This window comes from Coffea arabica, chromosome 8e (genome assembly GCF_036785885.1).
Source record: "Coffea arabica cultivar ET-39 chromosome 8e, Coffea Arabica ET-39 HiFi, whole genome shotgun sequence".
NCBI lineage: Eukaryota > Viridiplantae > Streptophyta > Magnoliopsida > Gentianales > Rubiaceae > Coffea > Coffea arabica.
In genome coordinates, this window is record NC_092324.1 from 6,769,030 (window position 1) to 6,794,081 (window position 25,052).

The 25,052-nt window shown below is 33.0% G+C and overlaps 1 protein-coding gene across 3 annotated transcripts; it reads left to right on the plus strand.

The window, feature by feature from the left end:
• The first annotated feature begins 11,956 nt into the window (after positions 1-11,956).
• LOC113703959 (uncharacterized) lies at positions 11,957-17,396 on the plus strand. Of its 3 annotated transcripts, XM_027225504.2 has the most exons (9): positions 11,957-12,199; positions 12,433-12,613; positions 12,905-12,982; positions 13,351-13,714; positions 13,850-13,962; positions 14,109-14,273; positions 14,429-14,568; positions 16,805-16,897; positions 16,990-17,396. In XM_027225504.2, exons 1-9 carry the CDS (start codon positions 12,096-12,098, stop codon positions 17,147-17,149), a joined length of 1,398 nt encoding a protein of 465 aa, XP_027081305.1. In that variant the 5' UTR covers positions 11,957-12,095; the 3' UTR covers positions 17,150-17,396. The 3 variants fall into 3 exon arrangements, with proteins under 3 accessions (XP_027081305.1, XP_027081307.1, XP_071917621.1); XM_027225506.2 differs by lacking the exon at positions 12,433-12,613 and having other exon boundaries at positions 11,976-12,199; XM_072061520.1 differs by lacking the exons at positions 11,957-12,199; positions 12,433-12,613; positions 12,905-12,982 and adding an exon at positions 13,161-13,182.
• The last annotated feature ends 7,656 nt before the right edge of the window (positions 17,397-25,052 follow it).

Here is a 25,052-nt window from a genome sequence, read left to right on the forward strand (position 1 = left end):
TTTCTTAAACACATAGACCAACAACATTAATGTTATTTAAACTTATGTATGTATGTATGTATATATATGCATGTATATATATATATGTATATACACACACAGAATTTCATAATTGGCTCACATTTTTTTAACTAAAGTATCCATAAAATGTGCATCTATATAATCTCCAAAAATCTGCTAAGGCGGCCGGTGAGATGTATAAGCAAGTCAATAAAATAATAAGATTTGAGTTTATAAGTAGGTGATTTTAGGTTCACATTTCACGTCTATGAACACGGCAAAATTTCGGGGAAGGGAAAAGAAGGTTTCAAAATTCATGAAGAGCGTCTAAGTTTGACATGATCTCTAAATGGGGGAAATTTTACTGTTCACTAAATTGGGGAAATATTACTTTGTCATCTAACTTTACTACCATAGCCAATATCATAGTCTATGCCAACCATTATATAATATTTTGTTTGCTGTTGAATTAATTCGTGCTCGTGAAATTCTTTAAAAAAATATGTTTGACAAAGTTTTGTACAGATATATGTAAAAATGTGTGCATTAATAGCAATGACTTGCACGCACTTATCCAAATTTGCACATGGTTAAAGAAAAGTTAAATGCTTTTTTCTTTTTGAGAAAATATGTGGTTTTCCTTTACCGTTGACATGTCACACTATAATCTAAGTCAGTACTTCTTTGTATCAATGAATCATTGAGTCCTCATTCCAGTTGATTTCATCTAACTTATATGACCATTTATGTTTTGCACTGATATTACCTTTATTACGTGAAAATTTTGAACTTTTCAAATTCGGTTTAAAAAAAAAAAAAAAAAGTATAACCTACCAATGAGATTTTTATATGTCAGTTACAACTATATACATTTATGTGTATCCCTTCGTTTTGACAATTTGAGATGTCTACAATCTTCCTTTACTTTGTAGCTGACTCAATAGAAAAAAATGGGATAATTACATAGATATATTACCGTTGAAATTAAGCCAAGATTATTTGATATTAACTTTCCTAAATATGGTTGTTAATTCCTTTGATTCCAAAACATGAGGATTAGTTTAAATCAATGTTGTGGTTGTACATATATGGTCACGTTTCTAAAAGTTGTGAAGATATCTAACTTTGTAGGTGTTCAACTCTTAAATTAAATTTCATTCTCAATAATTTTTATAAGGTGTTGCTAATGCTGTCAGTTTATTACATATGACAAAGATCGAATCTTCAAACATTTACATTTTGAGTTCGATTTTTAGATGATGCTTGTAAATTTCAAGCAAGGAGGTGAGCACTGTGGCAGAAGTATAGGTGAACCCATGTATTTGCAAATTGGTTCTTGTTGGAAGGCAATACATGCCTAAAATATGAGATTAACTGGTACTTTGAACATCAATCAAGCAACATTAATCAGAGATTGATGTTTAAGAATTCTGTTAACACAGAATATAATACACAAGTTTTCTCATCAGTCAGTTCATAAATAGTGTTGTACATACTTCGTATCATGTTATAAACTTAGGGATATTTCAAAAACCTCCCCTGAGGTTTCTAATAATTTCACTCGCCTCGCCTAAAGTTTGTAAAATTTCACAAACCTCCCTTGAGGTTATGACTTTGATAACAAAGTTAGTCCAATTAGAGAAAGTAACATTAAAAAAGTATTTTAAGGAGAGAGATGAAATTTTTATTCCATAAATATTCCTTATGCATGTATATAAGCAGAATGAGTAAAAGAATAAAAATAATTAAAAGTTAGAAACAATTAATACACACATTTAACAACTCAAAAAAATTCATATTTAATAAATTAGACAACATAAATAAGCAACAAAATTACACTAATGATTACAAAATTTAGTAAAACAGACTAATCATTTCTTTTAACATGATGTTTACTATGATTCTTGTGATTTTGAATCGAAAATTTTTTTAATTTTGCCTTTTTTCCCTTCTTTCTCCCTTATTTCCATGAAATTATTTACAATTGCCTCCTTTATTTTCATGAAATTACTTTACAATTGTCACAACTTTAAGAGTTTTAAAAAAAATTGAAAGGAAGAAAAAAATTTGAAAATTTTTCTGTTCAAAATCATGAGAATCATAGCAAACATCATGTTAAAAGGGGTAACAAGTCTGTTTTGCTAAATCTTATAATCATTAGTATAGTTTTGTTGCTTATTTGTGTTATTTAATTTATTAAATATAAACTTTTTGAATGGTTAAATGTGTGTATTAATTATTTCTAACTTTTAATTATTTTTATTCTTTTATTAATATGACTTATATACATGCATAAGGGGTATTTATGAAATAAAAGTTTCACCTCTCTCTTTAAAGTACTTTTTTAATGTTACTTTTTCTAATTTGACTAACTTTATTATCAAAACCTTAACCTCAAAGGAGATTTGTGTAATTTTACAAACTTCAAGAAAAGCTAGTAAAATTGTCAGGATCCTCAGGCGAGGTTTCTGAAATTATTCCATAAACTTATGTATCATGTTGCTTTTGTTGCACATACATCTTGCTAATTCTTTTCTATTATACTTTTCAGAATACCTCTCTTTTTGTGGGTCAATTGGCACTCTAATTTATACTAGGGAAAGATTCAAATAGGTTATAAGGGTAAGAGTGAACGAAAACCACGTCTAGAATAAAGTAGTTCACTAGTGCACAAATTTTGGATTTAGGTGCAAGAATTTGAACCCCTAACCTATAGTCAGAAGTGCATTTTATACTTTGTTTGGTAGCCAATTTACTCAAGGCAAATTGATTATAGAATATCTCTTCTGTAATTGGTAATAAGGGAGATTGACGAGGAACATGACCTTGTGTAGGTTAATCAGGGGAAAAAAAGAGAAAAGAAAATTTGAATATGCATCTTGTAGGTTTGACAACCTACTGGAACCATACAGGGATGAATACTTCTTTTGCAACGGTTTAGTCATTAGCAACTATCAACAGCACTATGATCAAATTCCATCCCCCGCTAAAACTAGTGATTGCGTGCCTGGATGAGTGATTTCCATGCTTTGGCAAAACATTCTTTACGTGTTGTTTGTAAGTTGTATCATGCATGCCACCTGGGACGGTTTCAAGTGGAGGGTATCATTTTCAAGAAGCAATTTTAGAAAACAAATGGAGTGATATGGTAAGAACGTTTTTTTTTTCTTTGAAGCTCCATAAGCATTACCTAGGAAATTATTGAGGTTTTTATGGATATGCGTCTATATCACTTCTCAAAGGATTTTTTATATTTTCAAATAGGAAGTTTTTTTTTTTTTTTTTTGACAAACGATACCAATTTTATATATATTAACACTTGAAATTACAAGAGTTAATTACAAGAGTTTTTTTTTTTTTTTGACAAATGATACCAATTTTATATATATTAACACTTGAAATAGGAAGTTTTTCAATGTCCGTTTTCTTGTAATTATGAATTTGAATAGGAAATTAGTAATGTAGTTAAAACCAATACTCAGTTACATGTTTTATTTTGATGGTCAACATTTGACATATGTATCCATGCCATACATATAATTCATTGAATTTCAATAGTTAATATTTAGATACTATAAAATACATGTGGATTTTTCTAACTATGCTAAGTGGGCATTACTCCTTTATCACATTCAACTTATCACGTAAATGCATCTAAATCACATAGAGCTAAACAAACATTAATTATCACATTACATCTAAAGAGTGCTCACTACCAAAGAGTGTTAAGTGAACGTTACACGTAAATCACATTCAACTTATCATGTAAATGCACATGAATCTTTATTATTATCTTCCTTTGCATTGATACACTTCCCCAAAGAATACTCACCGAGCATTAGTTAGATAGATTCAACGTAAATTAATGATATATGCTTCAAACTGGATGTACTTTTTTTTATATAAAAAATGTATGATCATAATCATCTAATCAGGAGCATTGCGAACATATTTTTATTACCCACTTACAAAAATTAATATATGATAATACTTCAAACTTTTTAAAATTTTGCCCTCTAAACTAGTCCACATGCCAAATGGAAAAAAGTAGGTTTAAAAAATTTGATGAGGGGTGCAAATATTTCAAATAAACCTCAGTACTAAATCTCATTTTCCTTTTAATTTCTCTAATGCGTTCCTTATTAATGCTCCAGTCTGGCATTATACCCATATTAACAAGCTAACGGCAAAGACAGTATTTTAATTATTTTAGTAAAGCCAAATTAGGTCCTTGCTTGTAAATTTGGCCAATTAGGTCCTCCAATTAGTTTTCTATAGCCAATTTAGCCCATTTAGTTTTCTTCACCAATGACCGGTAGGCTTCGAGGTGGATTTTTTTAATCCAACCCAACTTAGGCCCTGCTTGATAATCAAATTCAACGCTTAAATTTAATGGATTTAGATTTTAACATATTCAAACCATTTGATAACTAAAAATTGAACATATGAATTAATTACGTAACACTGAATTTTTTAAGTAAAACTTGCTCCCAAATAAGTAATAAGATATTCACTTATCACTAAATGTGATATATATTCAAGTGTATTAAATTTAATACTTAACAATTCAATAAATTAAACACACTAAATCATAACTCATAATGTGCTCTTTATCCCTTTATGTAATTTCTCAAGGTTCTAGTAAGTTTTCTAGGTCACGAGGAAAGAAGCATGCAAACTAATATGCTCTATTCATTCATTTTTAAGCTCCCATTTTCAATCTTGCATTGTAGATTGGTCGAGCCTTTTTATTGAGGGATACGGAGATATTTGTTTCTCTACTTGGAGATTCGCAAGCCCTTCGTCGGACAAGCATGGGTGGTCTATGCGACCTTTATTGACTTCTTGGAGAGCGTGTGAGCCTGTCGTGAAGGGATAGGGTTTCTTCTGGGCTATTTTCAGTATTTCATTTGGATTGCTTCTCTTTGGCGGATATTTCATTTGTGTCAAGCTCTCATTTAACCCATCGAATTGGCAAATTAATGTTAAATTGCTGTTTCCATAGGACACACAAGGAGGGCTGGTCACAGCCCTTCCTCTTTCTTGGCATCCATTATACCTTTCCTCTTGAACCTATTAACCATTTAACTTAATCAAATCATTGGTCATGGTTTTTTAAGTTCTGTTGCCCTATAACAGGAAGGGACAGTAAATCTAATAAACCATTTCTAAAATTGTTTCAACAATGTGACTGGTGTGCTACTCTACTTCTACAACTTTACAAGCTAAAGTGTGGAAACAAAAGAGCAAATTACATATAACTCCCTATACTTTTACAAATTGTCACAAGACCCTTTAAAATTTTATGTAAAGTAGAAAATGGATGAAAAGAACCACTAGTTATTACGATTGAATTAGATGTGCTTCAAAATTGCATGTGACACAATTATAGTATCCACTTAAATCTTTTATGATTTACATAAATATTTACTTTATTCCCCTTGATTTTTGTATTTATCCACACTATCGCTTTTTTCAAAATTATTTTTCTAGTAGGAAATGGTGGGATGTAAAAAAATGCGGAGGGGAAAGGGGGATTTTAATTCAGGACCTCTAAATCTTAGGAGTTCAACCTTTAGCCAGTAAATCAATCTACATAATCTCCTAATGATTTTATGCAAGGTGGTAAAATCGTTGTTTACTTTAGTGCTTGAATAAAGGCAATACTAGATTTTAACTAACAACATTACGAAGACAATATTTTTATCAAAATTTTACTTTATATGAAACTATAGAGAATAAAGTGGATATTTTAAAACATTAGAAAAATCATGTGATATTGTGTGAAACTATAGGGGATAAATTGAAAACAAAAATTTAAAAGAAAAAGTATTTCCCACAAAAAAATAAATGAAATCAAGTATTCAAGCCTAAAGGAAATTGTATTAGATTAGACTTGAGCTTATGTAAACTCCAATCTGAGCCTGAACTAAGCTAATCTGGGGTAATTGCACTAGTCCGACCGGAATATATTCTTCTAATCCAGTTTTATTCCCTCAAGATAGAAAAAGAAATGACATAAAGAAAGTACAAAGCAATAAAGCTCAAGAAAGCTGGATATAGATCAGAACTAAAGCCGGATATGGATCAGAACTGCAGCCGCGGTAGCTTCACCTGGATCCATGGCCACTGGTGTTTGGCAGTTGGCATATTCACAGATGGGATCCATGAAATCAACCTTCTAAAAGGTGAAAGACATAGAATTGTCCAACTTGATAGATTAATGGAGAACATAAGGATTCCTTGAAATCAGCAGAGATATAGGCTTTATCTTTATAGGCTGACTCCTGTTGTCACATAAACAAATCATTCTTCGTTTTTTTTTAACACTTTTATGTGTCACCAAACAAATCATAATAATGCCATTTAAATATTTGATATGATTAATCAATTTTTGATATACTTATTTGGACATGTGTTGGTATGTTTCCATCATGTTGTCACAAGACTAAGCATGCCCCAATATCAAATTGTATGATGATAAGAACAAACTGTTTATGAAGATAAGTGAATTATAGACTAAGACGAATATACTAAAATAAAAAAAAAAATTGGAGTTTAGGTCCATATTTCATGTGTTTGTATTATTATTGTCTTGGTGGTTGTCTAGTATAATGATAATAATAATAAATTAACTTTTTCAATTAAAAAACTTGAAGTGTCGAATCTAATGTATTCTGAATTTGAACAACTTGACACTTATATAAAGGCTAGAGGGACATGGCTTTTTCCTTTAAGTGTCCAATTTTAAGTATTACCCCAGATTTGGACCGTATCTATATTCATACTTCTATAATCTATACTATACGCTATGCACCAATTAAGAACTTCTAGAAGCTTGTTTGGTATTTAACTCACTAAAATTTAGTGTAGAGTTATTGCTTACGTCTCGAAATTACAAAAAATTCTGCACAACCCACAACAGTTCAAATTTAAAAGAACTTTATCACATCCTCGCCACTTTAGAATTAAAAAAAAAAGTCTATTCAAAATTGTTTATTATAAATATTACCTTGATCACATTACAAGCCCTCATCTTTTCAAATTACAAGAGTTGCATTAAATTCTACCAAATTGTAATATGCTTTCGAATTCAAGAAACAAGTCAAAATCACTGAATTGCATGTAGTTGTGAAGATTTTACATAATCTTTTATATAATAGTATTATTAAATACTATATCTTAAAATTTAAATTATTTTCAACCATTTTGTAAAACTAGTATTACCTATTAATTAGTTTGACACTAATGTTATGTAAATGTGTATTTATATAAAAAGTTGGCTGTGTATTTATATGACATTAATTTGGTATTTATACTCCCATCCTTGTACCACACAACCTATCCCTTTTCGGAAACATATGTATTTTTTTTTTATCATTCGTCAATTATTTACTCCTACTCCTACTTCTACTTTAATTTAATCTAACGGGAGAGATCCAATTGGACCTACAGGAGAACCAATAGGGATTGAACCACTATCGTATGAAATGGGTGCGTAGTGCACCCATATAGATTTGAGAAAACCACATAATATGGTAAGTGATGGGAGGTAAGGTTTCTAACACTTGACCTTCCACTTCATCAAGACTTAAAGTCTTTGGTGATAGCCGAAACATATGTACTCGAGTACACTTTCATTAGTTCATTTTATTAAAGGATAATTTCAAAAACCTCTCCTAAGATTTCTGATAATTTCACTAGCTTCCACTGAAGTTAGCAAAATTACACAAACCTCCCCTGATCTTAAGGTTTGATAACAAAATTAGTCCAATTAGAAAAAGAAACATTAAAAAAGTATTTTAAAAAGAGAGATGAAACTTTTATTCCATAAATACCCTTATGCACGTATATAAATTGTATTAGTAAAAGAATAAAAATAATTAAAAATTAGAAACAATTAATACACATATTTCACCATTCAAAAAGTTCATATTTAATAAATTAGATAATACAAATAAGCAAAAAAACTACACTAATGATCACAAGATTCAACAAAACAGAATAATTATCTCTTTCAACATGATATTTACTATGATTCTTATAATAGAAAAAATTTTTGAATTTTGCCTGTCTTTTCCCTCCTTCCTTCATTAGATATATCAATTGATGTTATTTTGTAAATACAAGTCATCGCTCATCATTAAAGAAATTTTGAACAGTTATTTTCATTAATTAGTTACTAATAGTTAATGAATGCTCTAATTACTTAATCATTTGATATTAGTAAAGGAGAATGGAGGGAAAAGAAAGGCAAATTTCAAAAAAATTTCTATTCAAAATCACAAAAATCATAGTAAATATCATGTTAAAAGAGATTACTAGTCTATTTTGTTAAATCTTGTGATTATTAGTGTAGTTTTGTTACTTATTTGTATTGTTTAATTTATTAAATATGCACTTTTTGATTGGTAACATGTGTGTATTAGTTGTTTTTAAATTTTAATTATTTTTGTTCTTTTATTAATACAACTTATATACATACATAAGGGGTATTTATGGAAAAAAAATTTCATCTCTCTCCTCAAAGTACTTTTTTAATGTTACTTTTTCTAATTGGACTAATTTTGTTATTAAAACTTAACCTCAATGAGGTATCAAAACTTAACCTCAGGGGAGGTTTGTATAATTCCGTAAAATTTAGTGGAGGCTAGTGAAATTATTAGAAACCTTAGGAGAGGTTTCTGAAATTATCGCCTTTATTAATTGTGAAAAACGGGCCCCGTCTAATCTACAGAAGCATGGTACAATGAACGGAACGAAAGGCAGCCTGGGGCAACGCACCTGATGCACGCTCAGGGCACGAGGCCAGGCGCGGCACGCAAATATTTGTTGCCCCCACTCCACAAACTTAACCCTGTCCAAAAACTATCATCATCAGCATGGTATATTCCCCAAACTCCGTTCCTTTCTTGATGGGAGAGCGCTTAATTGATAAGTATGCCTAAATTATCTTTCCACTACATTTCCATTTTCCACCATACTTCTAACTATCCTCATAAACAAGTAAATTGTGCTTACTAATGTTAGTTACGTGCATGTCATCTACTCATTTTAAGTTTCATTAAAATTGGTGGGCAGAACTCTACAAATCATATGTTACTAGCATTTGAATCCAAATTCATTGTCCTCCCTGGCTTTTGGCTAAGATTTTAAGAACCCAAAAAAAAAAGGAAATTAAAGATATTATTATAGAAGAAACTTAGAAAATATGAGTCCTATATGATCTTATCTATTAGATACTATTACTTATATCTTATGTAGCCGTTGATTACACCATTGATGTGTTAATGCAGTTATATAATTGCAATCCTTCTGTCACGTCTCAATTCTCACCTTATCCCTAATGATTATAATACAAATAAAACGATTTGCCGTTCTTTAATGTTTTTGGCTAAAACCTATGAGCCAAGGACTTGGGACTTGGGAGAGCATTTCCCATGCATCTTATCGTTTACTATCTTTTAGTATATGCTCCTTACAAGCATGAAGCCCAAAGGTGGCTATGATTAATTGGCACTTTTTTATCTCTCAAAAGTACCCCTCAAATTTGTATGCTTTTATACACAATCATATATATACGAGCAGATCTAGATTAATTGTCACTTTTTTATCTTTTAAAAGTACCCCTCAAGTTATGTATATTTACTACAAGTAATTTTTTTATACACTATAAATATATATACGAGCAGATCTAGATGTATGTCACGTAGTCCAATCTCAAATTTGAAATTCCCTTTTTGCATAAGTGGCATCCATTTTCACTTGTTAGCTAAGAAATTCACTACCATTTACTATGGACTGTCTTCTTTCTTTTCTTTTCTTTTTTTGTTAGCCAGTGACTCCTGTGATAACGTACATATTCTGAGTATGTCAGAATCACTACTAGAAAATAGAATTAAAGACACTAATTTTAAAACACCATCACCTACAATTTTGTGGGTACATTAGTGATGCAGTTAAAACAAGCACCCACCGTTGTTCTAACATGACGTTCACACCCAAATCTCCCCTGGAATGGAAGAAAAGAACAAAGAGAACTTGGAAAGCAATTCAATAAAACTGAAAATAAAAGGCAAAGAAAAATGAATCCAGACGAACTTTTGGAAAACGTCCCTCTACCATATAAACTGGCTAGTATGAACCCCCAAAGTTTAGTCAGCAGTCGGAATCTTATCAAATTCCTTTACTCACAAGCACCAAAAACGTCCCTCATGTCAGCACGGGTTTGTTTGGATTGTAAACTTATCCCAAATAATATTTCACTTGCATCATAAACACATTTTTCAACCCACCTTTTTATATTCCCAATCACATTTTTATCTCACATGCATCACATCACAAAAAGTGCTACAATAATTATTCCAAATAATACTCTATCCAAACAAACCGATTTCAAAATTTTGTAGAGGGGTATGAAGACTTTAAACAAAACCTGAGGGAGTAAAATGTCATTATCCTTTGGGATAATTTTAGAAATCTCTCCTGAAATTTCTGAAAATTTCACTGAGCTTCCCTAAGATTTGAAAAATTACATTTACCTCCCTTGATTTGATAATTTAAGTAATAAAACCTTAAAATAATATTGACTTGGACAATTTTTTAAATGAATACTCAAAAAGGTCCTTGTGGAATAAGTTTTAATTTATTTCCCTATACAATTATAAGATTATTTACTATAATAATAAGAAAAAGGTGCCAAATTTTTCATGTCCACATCTACTATTTGATAAACAACTATAATAATAATAATTTTATTACTATAATATGATATTTTTGATAGTATTTTATTATAGATTTAGATTTATAAGATAGAAAAAAAATATTGAAATAATTCATTTAGAATTTATAAATTTTTGGAGTAGTGAAATTATCATAATTTAGTAGTAGTTTTGGGCTATTTCTTTTTCATTTATTGTTAATTTTAATACCAAAAAATAGAAAAAAAATCAGCAAAAACATTGGATACATATAAATTAATTCGTCAAAAAAATCACTAATTCGACATTTGATTATATTAGAAATCTAGAGGCAATAGTGGTAGTTTTACAATTTTATTGGCAAAAAATTTTAAAAAAGGAATAAGAAGGAAAAAGAATAAAAAAATAATTTTAAAACTCATTCTAAGTATAAGTATACCAAATAAGAGAATTTCATTAAACTATTTAAGCATAAAATTATTATTTTAAATAATAAGGAAGATATGTATACAGGAAAACTCAGCAAAATTATTAGAAACCTGGGGAAGTTTCTGAAATTACCCCTTATCCTTTATAATTTGTTTGACCTGCCAAGTCCCTCCTCCAGTCCCTCCTCCAGTCCCTCCTCCCTTCCATCTATTTAATGCATCAGTTGGCCATTGCACCAATATTGACAAAGATCTTGGATGCATATACAGCCATCTTTTTGATGGCTAAAGTCACATTGCCGCTCTCGTTCCCTTTATTTTGTCACCTTCCTTCGAAACCAGCCACATCATCATCATCATCATCATCATATGCTTCAATATTATTGAGAGCCACCATAAAAGGAAAGCAGAAGGAACCCATCAGTATAATCCCAACTAGCTGGTTTCACGCATTGAGTAAAGGCTCAATCTTTACCAATTAATATCAACCCATGACTCCCTCTTCTTCTTTTGTTTTTATGGTAATTTGTTGAGGGAGTAAAGGGTGGTGGTATATATTTGAGTACTATTTTGGCTGTGTTTGAATTAAGTTTTGTTCCAGTGCTATGGATCTTGGGAATTCTTGGGGGAGGACAAGTACTAGCCGTAGCAGTATTGTCAACTTCCACTATAAATCTAGTACTACTTGCTTTTCCAGATACTTAAGTTCACCGTCATCAGCTGCTATCTTGTCTACTGGCAGTTCAATTTCAGTTACCAAAATGGCTTCTTTTAATCCCTCCATTAAACCCTCTTCTCCTTTTTTCAATTCCAGCAGCTCTTCTGCTTTATTTGTCTAAAAAGAGAGCACATTTTGATAAACTCCTTTTCTTCCCTTTTTTTTCACTTTTTTTCCCTCTCTCTCTCTCTCTCTTTTCCTGAAAAGTTTTGAACTTTATTGGGATTTTGTTTCAAGGAAGCAAGAAAAATGATGTGTGTGTCATTACCTGGGTTGGCTAATCAACAGATGATGAAGGCTACTGCTGTCAATGCATCTTCAACAGCTATGGCTTCTTTGGGGATTTTTAGCAGGTAAATGATGTTTTTAGTTCAAGAAATGAAATGGGATTTGTTTAATTTTGATGAAAAGTGATTAATTTGTTATTGGTGTGGATAAGGGGTTTGATGGATATTACTGCAGTTTTCTATGTTGTTGTGATTGTTTATGTAAAGTTGTTGTTAGTGGGTAGAAGAAGCGTTTATGCTAGTAATGCTACTGCTACTAGGCAATCCCCAATAGGCCTTTTTTTCTTTACGATCATCAGGTGTGATTTTGATGGTCATGGTGGTGCATGTTGGATTGGAAATGAAAAAGGGAAGAGGAATCAATTGACTGCTACAACAACTGCAAAGGCACCCAAGAAGAGGAGGTTGAGCATTTCACCTCTGGCTTCTTCTGCTTTGGCAGATAATCAAAACTCGTCTAGAGCTAATTTCTATCAGGAGGTTGGATTAATCTTTCATGATAACGTCTTGGTTTTATTCAAGAATCTTGCTCCTTATGTTTTTGAGCCTTGGTTTAGACCATCACTTCGTGAAATCTATGATGTTGCATTTGGATTTTGCATTTATTAGCATCTGCAATTTATATCATATCGATTTTGGGTAAAAAGGTTAATTTTGATATGTGGGTTATTGTAATTTGATTATTCCATTTTTTCTCTAAAAGATTGAAATTTGGGATCTTTTGAGCTTTAGATATTTGATTGACCATTTGATGCTATTACCTCATACCAGGTGCTTAAGACTGCTAGGGAAAAGTTTACCCAGGAGATATCTTTCCAGTCCAAGGACAAAGATATCTCCCTTGCAAAGGTACTTTACAATCTCCCCCCGCATTTATCTTTTTGTTTGTTATTTAGGTTTAGTGGACTATATTTCAATTTTGCATCTTCGCTAAACCTTTTGATCTGTTGCAAGCAAGTGGAGGACTAACTTTTATTTTTGCATTGTGAAGTTTTGGCGTATTCAATTCCTGGTTAGGTGCCCCTATCCAGTGGCCAGTTGTTACGTTTGTGAGTAGTGTAAATACTAATATAGTTTAGGAGAGGTCTACTCCATGTATTCCTCACTTTTATATATGGAGTATAGGTGCTAGTGTTTCGTTTTTGTCTTGTAATTTCTATTTTTTGTGTGTAGCAATGACTCTTACATTTATTGTCTCACTTAATTGATTCAAGTAGGCTTTGCTTTATGTCGCTGCTGAAGATGAGGCTTTTATGTCATTCAACCGGGAGATGGATGCACAGTCCCTCCAAAAGGAAAGGAGAGAAACTTTACCACTGCATGATGTGGAAGATTGGGATTGCGTGGAGGCTTTGCCTCTTGCTGGAAAGAGCATAAGTCAGTGGCTAGCTGAGTTGGATGCTATTGCAAAGGAAGTGGAGGCAGAACTAGTTGAAAGAGAAATTGGATGTCATTTGGTTGAAGTTTTGGAGGCTGTAAACACAGTACTATTCAAGTCAAGGGGCTTCAAGAGGTCACCTGTACTGATAGATTCAAAGTGTGCATACTTGCACACAGTATTAAGTTCTGGATGCTGTAGTGGTATGTATACCTTTATACTGCTATGTTATAACATTTTTGTTGGATTTTTGGAATCTGAAGCACATGAATCCTCTTTCTTGTCTCCTTTTCCTCAAACACCTATTTGACTGATACTGTAATTACCTTTTTTGACAGCAATTTTGCTTAGCGTCATTTACATTGAGGTTTGTCGTAGACTTAAACTGACCATTGTGGGATCTCGAGTTGGGGAAGAATTTTTGATATGGCCTCCAACTGGGAACCCTGAGGTATGTTAGTTTTGAAACTCTAGTTTTACTGGGCAAGTTTGGAATGTCATGTATTCTTTTAATGATTCCATATTGCATTGGTAAGTTAGCCATGTATTCTTCAAACTCATCAGACTTTGTTACATCAACCCTTGCCCATTTTGTAGGAGCTATTCAGAGTAACCTCTGGACACAGCTTGTTTGGGGTTGTTAATGGAAAGTGCGTTAATGACCCAAGGTCAAAGGCCTCAGACATAAACAGCAACTCCCTTTCAGGGCTTGAAATTGCAACTAACCGAGATATAATTGGGATTGCTTTGGCCAATTTGATTGTAAGCTCTATCCCCACCTGTAGGTTTATGTTACATAGAATGAGCTAGCTTGTGTAAAATTTTCATATCTCCATTCTGAGATTCCTAAAATTTATTACTTTCTTCTCCTGACTCCCAATAATGTAAAGAGTAACAAGGGCTGAAATATATTTCAGAGGCTTTACTGGAAACGAGCTTCAAGAACAAATCATGGATTGATGCTGACTTCTCCACTTAGGCCTGCTGACAATCCTGATGAGAAATTTAACAATATTGATAGTTCAAATCGTCCTTTGTTGCGTCCACAAGATCTAAGGTACTGTCTTATACTCCATTCCTTGCGACACTATGTCATGTTGCTGGGGCATTGTTGTGCTAGTCCATAATGGTTCACTACAGTAATTTTACACAATTAGTATGATAAGGTGAGGCTTTGGATTTTCAGTGCTAACATGTTTTCCATCAAGAGTAATTGGGAGATGTGTCCTAACAGTTTGAGGTGGATTCCTGAACTTGTGGTAGAAAGATTCCTTCAAGCATGCAATAAACCATTTTGTGTATCTTATGATAACCAACTTTAAGTGCATCATTCTGCTTTTGAAAAATAAATTTTTTGAATGGATCTTCTGGCTTCTTCACTTCAATTTGGTATTCTAGCATAGTTTATGACATAAATGGCAGCCAATGTTTGTCGAGTCTTGTATATTGCTATTGAATTGCTTCAATCCATCTCTTGCTGCTCTCATTTCATTTCCTTACTTTTGGAAGCTGCCTGACAACTTCGACCATGAATAATAGGAGAACTAATGGCACTGGTAGAATAAGAACCTTTTTTTATCAAGAAAATTGCTTGTGGTATTAAGGGCTTCCTTTTTTCCTTAGGTAGGAATGTTGGCATCTTTCTAGACACTGACGGTCTTTGATGAAGGTCTGTTTGATATGAGTAATTTTTATTCACTTGCCCATATAGGAAGAAGGTAGTATCAAGACTGTTGTGCTGTTTTATATGGTTTTTTGGTAATTTTCTAGACTAATTTAATTAATTAGAGGACTATTTTACTAACTTTTAGCAACCTTTATATTCAGGGAGCTGCGTAACTGTTGCATTCTTGAGGGTCTAAGATAGATTAACTGAACCCTTAAAAAGTGTAAACTTTACAGTTAAGGTCCATGTTGGGAGCTAGTTTCAATAGAAAGTTGACACAGCTAGTCATATTGTGGGTCTTTCACATGTATCTTTGTCCACTCATTGACAACCCAAAAAACCCGCTTTCTTCTTTTCTTTGCCGTATCTAGAGATCTAGCAGTTCATCAGTAGTTGCATACTTCTCAGCAGCCACCTTCCTACCATCCCACATTCATCACCTAAACAACAGGACAAGAAGGGACGTTATAGGGTATTAAGGCAAGAGGGAAGTAGAGGCTCAACGAATCATGATGGTGTTTAGGGATTTGTTGACTAGACTTCATGATATTGGCGGAGTGATAGGTTAACAAAAATCTCTGGTGATTTGAGTTTTTCTTTTCGCTTTTTCTTAATTAACTTTGCATGGGTAAGCAGATACGTCCCTGAAACCTATCATGTGCTTGCCATTTGACAATTTTCAGCTGAAATAACAGAGTGGCATAAAAGTGAGCTTGTAGGAGTTTATTGGGCAATCTGAGATTTTTAATACGTATTTGAATAACAGGAATTTTATTGGGAAAAGAGGTAATTCTACCTAATCATTGGCCCCACATCTAATTTATTATTGAAATTATTGATGTCACTTGTGTTGTTTTAGCAGCTAGTATCGTTATCTCTTCAATATATCTGAATATGTCTGTAGTTTTTGTTTCTGTAAGATCATGATAGATATAGCATTAGGAATATCATGCCTTGCACAATTAGGGCTGAAATCTGTATTCCAGTTGTAGCTAGTTGAGCTCCTGCAACTTCTGCAAAAACAAATGGGGAGAGGCCTTTATGACATTCTGCATATCTAAGCAGTGGATGCATTAAGATCTTTTGGTTAGAGTCTAATCTTGACCTGAATTATTCAATAAAACTATGCTTTTGATGTGCTTTTATATGTTTACTTTTCAGTTGGCTATTCAATCAATTTTTCACTTCATGCAGGCTTCATATTTGACTTGAGATTTTTTTCCTCCTTGGTTTTTGTGTACATTTATGGCAATAGTCAAGTGCTACATGCAAATCCTCTAGACAAAATCCAAGAAGGAAAAGAAATTGCAAATCAAATGCATGTAACATTTGACTCTTGTGATAAATGCAATTCCTTTTGTTTCCTATTCCGTGTTCTGGGAACTGCTTAACCACAGCAATCTACTTTTAGTATCTGTTAAACATAGTTGTCCTGCTGATTTCTATTTTTAGCATGTTTGTTGATCTAGATTCTTGCTCTACGAATGCATAGCATATGTTTAATCTGTCAATGATTGGTATTGCTTCTAAAATTGATATTTGGAGGAAGAACCTGACTTTGCTCTTAGGTTGTATATTATAATTACTGTGCATATGATAATAACATGGCGCCTTGAAAACCTTTTAGGCTGGCTATCATGGCTTCGCAAAGATTGCTAATATTGCAGCCCCACAATTGGGCATTGAGGAGAGACTATGGCATGATGTTGTACTATAGTAGGTAAGACAAGTTAATCTGGACTTCTGATTTTAGCTATTTGTTGCCTTGGCATGATTACACTAACTATTATCTTATGATCTGTTGTATACTAGGGAATATGAGGAGGCAGTTCGGGAGCTTAGCATTTGTATGGTCTTTGCCCCAGAAGAAGAGTCAGAAGTTTTAGAACCATTTGTTGAAAAATTACATTTACTGCAGCTTGAATCATCATGGAAATCTTTGGGGCATAAAGGTCGGTTGTCAATTTCTTGACTTGTTCCAGGGATGTCCTTTTCCTGAATCATACAAAATACAGCTCTTAATAGAACGGAGTGTGTTCGATTTAGCTGTAATATATTTTACTCCAGTAGATGTACCTGTGAACCATGTTTCAGTTGCATGGCTTTAGCAATTGGAGCGATTAGATCGATGTATATGTATGATATAAATAACTTGTAGAAACTTTGGGAAGCACTTGAGAAATGGTCCAGAGTTATCTATTGACAATTCTCTCAGGAAAGATATTTCTGTTGTGTCCATATATAGCCATACCAGCCATGCAAGTATATTGTATATGTTATTAACCAATTGAGAAGTTGGGGGATGCTGAGAACCTTCTGTACTCACTTTTAGTCCTTGGTGGGATGTTGGTTTCGTCCTGGCCATTATGTCCTGAAAGTAGCATCTGTTTCTTCCATATTTTACACATACTCCACCAGATAGAAAGTACACTGCAATGTCAATTTGACAAAAATAGTGGAGCAAATTTGACCTGTCTCTGGACCCTTGAATGATACCAGAATGTTGTAATTTACGCTATCAATCCCTATCCAAACCTGCTGAGTGTTTTGACAAAGGTGAATTAAATGCTGGAGGTGGTAGGCTGGTAGCTGTTGTACAAATCTTCAGTGGTAATGCCAATTGCCAAACTAGAACAGTATTTATAGCTTGTGATATCATTCAAGCTCTTGTTTCTGCTGCACAGTCCAGATGCCCGTCAACTGGTTAATCATGTTTCAGCCTTACTATTGACCTTTAAGTTCTCATTCTCAGCTGACTGGTGCATCCCATATGAACGATGGCAGAGCTTTCATTAATAACAACACATTTACATCACTGGAGCAACTGCAGCTCCTTCATTTTTGGCTAATCTATTCAGCCAACTTGGAAAAGATTGTCTCCAAGCAATATCAGCAACTAAAGTTTAAGGCAAATTTTGCCGAGTGATGCGCCACAAAAATTCCTTCCCTTTTGATGAAGGAGAAGGAACAATTACACAAGTCATTGCTAAGGCTCAGTATGTCAAATAATGCAGCATTGGCCAAAGGATCATCCATATTTTCCAATTTGATCTTCTCAATCACCACCTTGCAGTCAATCTGATTGTATGACTATACTCTGCCAACCATTCTGTCTAGCTACTATAAGAGCTAAACCCGGGCATTTCCTTTCATTGCTAAAGTGAATCAGATTTCTAGGCTTCCATATGAACATTTCACCTTTTTTTTTTTTCAGAGACGATAACTATTGTATAACCTATCTATTTTAAATTACTGGGGAAGGAGAGTCTAAAGAGATTTTGTATTAGGGACTAATAAATACATAGATCTCACTAGATCAAGGGAGTGCCATGACACAATTCTTGAATTTTTTTTTTTCTGTAAGTGAGATTTGAACCTTTATTTACAGCTCAAGCAGGATCTCAAGACTCACCTTGGTTCTATATGAACATCTTGCTTATTCCTCAGAAAACACGAAATAGGTTTTTCTGATTACATTCCACCATCAGGTTTACCAATGATAGGGTACCCCTATACGGCCTTATCAATCATGTCGCCTGTCAATTTCACTTGATGTCATTATCCACTTGCTGGCTTGCAAGATGATGCAAACAAGTGGATAACATTTAGGTGCTAATTAGGTCACGTAGAAGTGATGTTCTGTCACAAGTATCCTATCCTTTATATTAAGCACTATAATAGTAGCAGGTGAAAACAACGTTAATCCACTAATGCAGCAACATGCTTGTCTCTCTCAAGTATTGCTTTACTGGGTAGTTTATACAGGCAATTCACCAGCTTTTCTTCATGAGAAAGGCATTTTCATTACTTTCTCGAGCAAATCTTTGTACCCATTTTCTTCTCCCCACGTCACAAAAAGTTATCAACAGCTGCATTTGAGGTCTACGTTCAAGTCAATTACATCAGACAACTACGGTATTGAGATACATTCCATGTGGCTCCTAAAACACATTATATGAACTGGATTAAAAGGATCAGTCATTCTAAAATTAGGATTCGTTTCCTATTGCAAATATTCGCTTGTTACATTATCATATTTCAATGGACTGACGTAATTGTAATTGTTCTATTGTGTGTGCATTCTCATAATCAGGGGCGGATTTAAAGGGGGCACTGGGGATTCCTATAATACTTCTATAATTTTGACATAATTTTAACGGTGCCTCCAGAATTTTTTTTAGAAAAAATGTGAAAGAAGGGTCACAAAATTTATATCATTCACTTTCCTCCTCTGGTCCTCATTTTCCCCCCAATAGGGCCAAGTACCAATTATATTGGTCATTACTTTTGGTCCCCACTCCCCAAGTTCCATTTACTCCTCTTGTCCCCATTTCACTTCACAACCCATGGCTCCTCTTCTTCCACACCCAACTAACTACTCTTTCTTTTTATCACTTCATCCAATCATCATTAATCATTTACTTCCTTTGTTCCCACTCCCCAATTTCCCTTTCCTCCTCTAGCTCTCGGTTGTCCCCACTCCCCAATATGTAAACCGTTATTAAAATATAAAAACTCGTCCTAAACAATTGTAAATAGTTTAGTTTGTTTTCGAAATAAAATTATTATTACATTAATAATTTTGAGTTTGTCTTTTTATGTTTTTAATGGAATATACATATCATTCGTACTTGTTGGTGAATTTTTTTTTTGGCTTAAAAAATTAGAAAAAGAGTAGATAAAAAATTTTAGTGTTATTTTTGCCCCCACTAAGATTTTTTTCTGGCTCCGCCATGAGTCATAATGGTGGTGTTTTTTCAAAATCAGACTTACCCCACATCAGATTGAAAAAAAAAAACTATTGGAAGACTTTGTAGAGAAATGTGAAGAAACTTTGGTTAATCGTGATTTTAAATTAATTTAAGCAATTTAATGAATAGACTAGATGTGGATCATACTATTATGATTCAAGGGCCCGCATAGGACTAAAGATTTTAATAGATATAAGAAACGAATTTTTGATATTTTTGTGTACATATATAACGTGTAGATAAAATTAAGGAATGAATGCATGCACAGCCAAGAGGTGTGATATAAATTTATTTTTAGTAATTGCAAAAGAAAAGTGAAATTAGTGGGTATCTAGAACTAAATTCGAATCCAGATCTGAATCACCAAGTTCTCACCAGGATCCAACTTGCTTAGTATACAGATGGCAGCTAATCAAATACCCTAAAAAAATCTTTCTTTTTAAACCTTAACCTGCATTGTTAAATTTTTTACCAAACCCTATCCAGTAAACCTGCTGTTTTTAACTTTCATTACCATATTCTCTTATTTCATGTTCAGATTATCCATCGCGTACCTTCTATGTGCTAATCTAAATAATTCAACAAAACATAATTAGCTTTTATCAAACTAAAATCAATACACATTATGTTAAATCAATACACTAAGTAGAATTTTAAACTTGGGTAGAGGCATAAAGAAACTCAACATTTTATGAAAGGTAAATTTAACAGTCTTCCAAAAGAAAATTCAAACAACTATTCCATATTTTTCAATAAGAAGCTGTACAAAAAACATGATGGAATTTAAACCAAGCCATTTTATTTGTTTATTTCCTAATTGTTTTACTTTCTTGTTTTGTTGTCCTGTTTGTTTCTATATTAGATTGAAAAATCTCAAGTCAATTTTTTATTTACAATTGTATTTATTTAGGAAATTTAACAATCTATAAATACTATTAGAGTAATAGATTATCACTTGAAGAGTTGAGTTGAGTTGAATCGAGTTATGAAATAGAGGGAAAGCCTCTACTTTGAGAGTTGTGAGTTGCCGTAAGTCAAAAGCTACGACTTGATATTATTATTATTATTGAGTTTTAAGTTAATAAATTTTAAGTGTTTGTTTGCGTGATTATTCTTCTCCTCTTTCCACATATTTTATATGCGTTAGAATTACTTCTGTTGTGCGTGTGATTTTTGTGCCAATGTAACATGACAAATAATAGTCTACAAGATATATATATATATATACGAATTAAACACAAATTAAAGAGAATATGCAAGTTTTATAGGGGTATTAATCCCTCAACAATATACAAAACTAAGGCTTCAAAAAATTAGTTTTTGTTATTTGTTTGTGCTTTCTATTAATTTGCTTAAAGCTGCCTAAGGCTTATTTTTGCTTCGTGTTTCACAGTCTAATTGATCAAAAGGCAAGTCCTTTTAGGTAGGGGCATGAGACGTCAATCACGAACAGTTTGCATGTGGATTTTATGATAAGAACTTCACTTAGTTTAATTTGGATTGGTTGATTGTTAGAATTCTCCTCATATTTACAATATATATATATATATGTCTATCTGTATATACATATAAAGTATCAAGTTTTTATAATTCTCTTATTAAATTCTATTTAAGTTATGTGATTGTAACTCCTCGTCAAGACCAAACTCTAACGGATTGCCCATTAATCGTCATCAACCATGGGGTCGAGCACTCACACCCACTGCTGTCCCTCCCCTAATGCTATTTAGGGAGCAGCTGGGATGACTTGGGCCATCTTTTATTTCCCCTTTCAGAATAATTATGATAGAGTAAGACTATGCTAAGACATAAAATATTCGATGGCATAATGGTCATTTTGTTGATTGCATGGACAGAAAGTTAAAATTAATGCGTGACTTGCTATTCACTTCTAATGTTAGCCTTTAGGGGATACTTTGTGTATTTCATGAATACAGGGAGTGACTTGCTATTCACTTCTAATTACAAGGGGACATTTTATATTTAAGGAATTATTTTTTGACAAATGAGACGGTTGAATATACTACAGGCTAAAAATCCCTTTTTTGGCCCCAAATTATTGCAAAATCTATAATTTAGAAAATAATTTTATTGCACTTCTACAATGTAATATATATGAGATAAAAAATATGACTAAAAGTAAGTTTAGGGAATTTTTCACAAAATTTTCTAAAAACCTACTACTACTATTTAAAGAAAACCATTGATTTGAGAGGCTAATTTGTTTAATTTAGTTTCTGAAATTGAAGCGGTAACAACTAAATTGGATAACACGTTAGCTTAGTCGATTTCTTAATCAGAATTTCATGCTCAGTCCAAACTTAATCCAAGATTAGCCTAGTCCAACTGACTCTCCTAGATATCATAAGGCCTTGCTTACATTCGCAGCAATTTAATTGGGCTCATGTGGGTTCAAATGGGCTTGAAACTTGGCATGGGTTAAATATGCAACCCGTATCAATTGAAAACGAAACATTGGTCACTAAGACCGTCCGGGACCCGAATTTGATAATTTCAAGGGATACTTTGCTGTGCCATTTTCTTGATTCTTTCCAACCCACAAAACAATCAATAATAACAAAAGCAAACATTTGTGCTAGGAGGTTAATTTTGGGCAAAAAAAAGTTAGAAAAACTCAACAATAAACTCATCAATGGCTGAAAATGATGCGAAAGTGTGAGTTTTTCTTCGTATTTTTTGGCTAAGAAGGCAATAGGGGTGGGGAGAGGAGATGTATAGCCCCTCTTTTATTCTGTCCTATTTATGGGAAAAAAAGAAAAAAAAACTCACTTCTCAAAGAGCAACCATCGATCTGTCTTTCTATAGTGTAGCCAAGGAGTAAACCTAATCTAACCAAAAGTTCCCCATTTTACTCATTCAAAGTACAATTGTCATGTGGGGTAAACAAATTGTGTGTAAGAGCATCCACAATGCTATTACACACCATTACACACCTTGTGGAGTGTAATTCACATGCCACGTCAGCATTCCACTTTCTCCTCTTTTATTACACTTTCACTCACAATGGATTACACTCCATAAGGTGTAATAACATGGGTCCACAATTGAATCAAATATTTATTTTAATAATGCATAACTCATATCCCATAAATAAATAAAGTAAATTTTAAAAATAATTTTGTTATTTTTTAAAAAATAAAGTACTAACTTTCATTAAATTTTTTACATTTTAAATTTTTTATTTTCTAAAAATGATTTTATTAATTTTTAAGTTTGAATAATATATCTTTTTCTATCTTTCAAAAATAATATTTTTTTTTTCAAAAATAATTATGTAGGAAATTAAACAAATATTTGGAAACTTATAATACCTCCATAACCCATACCAAAGTTATAATACCCTGATGTGTAGTGATTTCCCATATTTGGATTAAAATAAGGAGGTGGAGGATACATGGGAATTGGATATGAAAAATTTGGCAGATTTTGAAAATTTGATGGATGATTGGAAGTGGATAAATTTAGGGGAAATGCATAATTTTGCACATTTGTAGGAATACCAGAAAATGGGTAATTTGGAAAATTTTGGGGGTTTTGATTTTGTGAGGATGATGAATTTTCTATATTTGGAGCATTTAACATATTTGTAAAACTACTAAAATTTTCATCCATAATCACAAAAAATGAATTAAATGAGTGAGAGAGTAAAAGTGTGTGAGAGAGTAAAAGAAATAATAGAGTAGAATAGTGAGATATGTTTTAAAAAAAGTATTGTGTGTTTATATAGAAGGCTAAAATCTAACCGTTGGATATAACCGTTGGAAAGCTAAAATATGCTGTGTGCTGGCAAATTTACCGTTGAAGCTAAAATTGGACGTAACCATTGGTGGCTAGAATTATTTTACATTTAATCATGAGTCTCACCTTCTAATGGATTACACGCATCATATCCATGATGCGTGTAATCTCCATGACATGGCTCTAATGGAAGACCGTGTCATGGAGCGGTGTAATGGAGGGCCATTACACCCGCGCTATGGATGCCCTAAGAAGAAATCAAAGGAAAGAGGTTTGATTTGTTTCCTTTGATTTGACATTGAAGGAAGAAGAAGACATAAGCGACTGTTTGTAAGAGCACATGACTTGCTCTTTTTTTGCGTCTGAGAGAAGAGAGGAAGAAAGCGACAACAAAGAGAAACAAAGGAGAAGAGTTGGAGCCAAAATGTCATAACAACCCTTAATAGTGACCTACTGTTTTGAGGAGATGTTATCTCTAGAAGAACAAAGTTGTAATTAAAAGTCAAAAGACCCTTTAATAGTAATGAATTGTTCGGTCAAATATCTAAGGGCATTACTAGCAAAGGGTTAATTTGCACAATAGTCCCTCTCCCACATTCTAACATGTGGATCAATGTGGGAGAAGTCTCGAGTTTTTCTATATATGCAAGAAATGATCGACCCGACATGTACTATGAGTGTTAATATCCAAAGTTAAATCAAACTAGAAAACTAGGGTAGAAGGGACAATTAAACATATGTCTATCAATCTTAGCCGCTATTCTTATTAAGCATTTTTTTGGGTGCTTAATCGAGTGAATGGGAGGATTCGAATCCGAAACCTCCTACTTGCACTTTCTCCTCCAAAATCATTCAATCCATTCTTAACTTTATTCTTATTAAGTTGATTTCCCGAAAAAGCGATGAATTTTGTGGGACAAAGGGGGTATATATGACCAACAGAATTTAGATTCACCAATTTCAAATTTCCAAATTTAATTGGAAATCGGTTGGTAATTCAGTAATTCTCACATTTCGTTACCACTCCCCTTCCAAGGGGTATATATGCCACTTTTCAAAAACTCAAGGGTGTAAATAATTTTACCCTAAAACTAAGGGAGTTATATTTGTAGGTTTGGCTTGGGCATTTTCCAAGTTCAAAACGCCAGCGGCTAGAGTATACTTGACCAGCGTACACCTCGTGGAAATGGGCTGCGCCTGCAACCCTTTTGCCTCTTCCCACCACCGTCCACCACCACAACTGTGGTTACCATCACCACGCCTCGTGGAAAAAACAATGAATTTTGTGGGACGGAGGGAGTATATATGATCAACAGAATTTAAATTCACCAATTTAAATTTTCCAAATTTAATTGGAAATCGGCT